Source organism: Austrofundulus limnaeus, unplaced genomic scaffold (genome assembly GCF_001266775.1).
Source record: "Austrofundulus limnaeus strain Quisiro unplaced genomic scaffold, Austrofundulus_limnaeus-1.0 Scaffold2305, whole genome shotgun sequence".
Lineage (NCBI taxonomy): Eukaryota > Metazoa > Chordata > Actinopteri > Cyprinodontiformes > Rivulidae > Austrofundulus > Austrofundulus limnaeus.
The window spans coordinates 7070-9199 of NW_013954707.1; the positions used below are offsets into that span (position 1 = coordinate 7070).

General features: G+C 43.4%; 1 protein-coding gene across 1 annotated transcript in view; it reads right to left on the reverse strand.

The window, feature by feature from the left end:
• Positions 1-2130, reverse strand: part of LOC106510757 (serine/threonine-protein phosphatase 2A 56 kDa regulatory subunit epsilon isoform) — a gene marked incomplete at its 3' end in the record, with an annotated part of 20189 nt that overhangs the window by 6264 nt on the left and 11795 nt on the right. The window contains 1 exon segment of the mRNA XM_013999475.1: positions 880-1076. Within this exon segment, the coding sequence (XP_013854929.1) occupies positions 880-1076 (197 nt within the window).

Below are 2130 nucleotides of genomic sequence, written 5' to 3' on the forward strand. Positions count from 1 at the left end.
TAAACAGGGTCCTGGGACATTAAGACCAGTTTAAATAGGGTCCTGGGACATTAAGACCAGTTTAAACAGGGTCCTGGGACATTAAGACCAGATTGAACAGGGTCCTGAGACATTAAGACCAGATTGAACAGGGTCCTGAGACATTAAGACCAAATTGAACAGGGTCCTGAGACATTAAGACCAGTTTAAACAGGGTCCTGGGACATTAAGACCAGTTTAAACAGGGTCCTGAGACATTAAGAGCAAATTGAACAGGGTCCTGAGACATTAAGACCAGTTTAAACAGGGTCCTGGGACATTAAGACCAGTTTAAATAGGGTCCTGGGACATTAAGACCAGTTTAAATAGGGTCCTGAGACATTAAGACCAGTTTAAACAGGGTCCTGAGATATTAAGACCAGTTTAAACAGGGTCCTGGGACATTAAGACCAGTTTAAACAGGGTCCTGAGATATTAAGACCAGTTTAAACAGGGTCCTGAGACATTAAGACCAGATTGAACAGGGTTCTGGGACATTAAGACCAGTTTAATCAGGGTCCTGAGATATTAAGACCAGATTGAACAGGGTCCTGGGACATTAAGACCAGTTTAAACAGGGTCCTGAGACATTAAGACCAGTTTAAACAGGGTTCTGGGACATTAAGAGCAGGTCCAGACAGAGTCCTGGGACATTAGGATCTGGTGTAATTCAATATAAGTTCATGAGATGTAACTATTTTTAGTGGAAGTTGGTGAAATATTTTAATTTGGGTGTGAACCTAACTTCCCTCTGAGATCAATAAAGTATTTTTGAACTGAGCTGAACGTTTCAGACCTCTGCAGAAGAGCAGCAGGTCGAAGCACACAGCTCCATCYTCCATCATGTTGGTTTCTGCTCACCATTTTGACGACCTCAGGGTAGGCCTGCTCCGTCAGGTAGCCTCGGCTGACAGTCACATAGTCCACCAGCTCGTTAAGTGTGGAACGCTTGTACTCCTTCATCTTCAGGTCCGACAGCGTGTCCATGAAGTCAAAGACGGTACAGCACTGCTGCAGCTTCTTCAGGAACAGCTCCGGCTGCTCCGGTGACGGCACGTCTGTCAACACCAACAGAAAGAGCCGAGTTAAAACGCTTCAAAGTTTCATTTCACCAGTGTGCACAGCTGAGGCTGTGTGTGCGAGCTAAAATGATGTTAGCGTTATTGCTAACACGGGCTAATGTTCAAAGCAGTAACAATCTTTCCTGCAGTGCTCGCTGTTCCAGTCCTTGACACGCTGCAGGTGTGTGTCTGAGACAGGCTTTCACACCTGAACACAAGAGCTGTGATGTAAGCATTTTACCAAGCATTGTACCATTTTAACCAATAGGAAAATTCCACTGCAGRAGCCACTGTTCAACCCATAGAGGGCAGCACTAAGATGTTTTTAAACTAAACAGCTAAACAAATTTACACAAAAATGTCAAAATTTGCACAGAAATATTTAGATATAACTCCTGAGGAAAATTTGAGACAGGTTATTTACAAAAATAAAGTTGATTATGGAGTTAGTTACACATTAAAGCTGCCATCAGCTGATGCTCAGATTCTGTGCTGGTGAGGACTCTCACCTACTACCACACAAAGGTTGAGTTCAGAATCTGTAAAAATGACTAATAAAACATCATTTTATTTTGTTTTGACCAGTAAACGTTCCCCTAGTTTCCTCACATACAATAAGTAAAACAAATGCAGCCAGGGTCAGGAGCACTTTAAAAAAATTTTTAAAAAAAGAACAATCTCCCTCTTTTACCTTCTTCTGAGGCCCAGACACATCACAAGAACTTTGAGTTAGTCCCTGGTCTACGGAGACCCTGATGTTCTGTCCTGGTTTGAGATTAACGTTGATTTTATTCCGTTCCACAGATTTGGAGCAGCAGAGGCTCCTCCTTGGCAGGAGAAGAGAGGATAAACTGCTGCTTAATTAACGCTGAGAGCAAAGCCTAATGAGTCTCAGCATGACAGAGACAAGCTGGAGTTTGACCACAGGAGCCCCGAGAACTGAGTTCATTACATAACAGACAGCTAACAGCTACATGAGGAGCATCAGAGCAGCTAACAGCTACATGAGGAGCATCAGAGCAGCTAACAGCTACATGAGGAGCATCAGAGC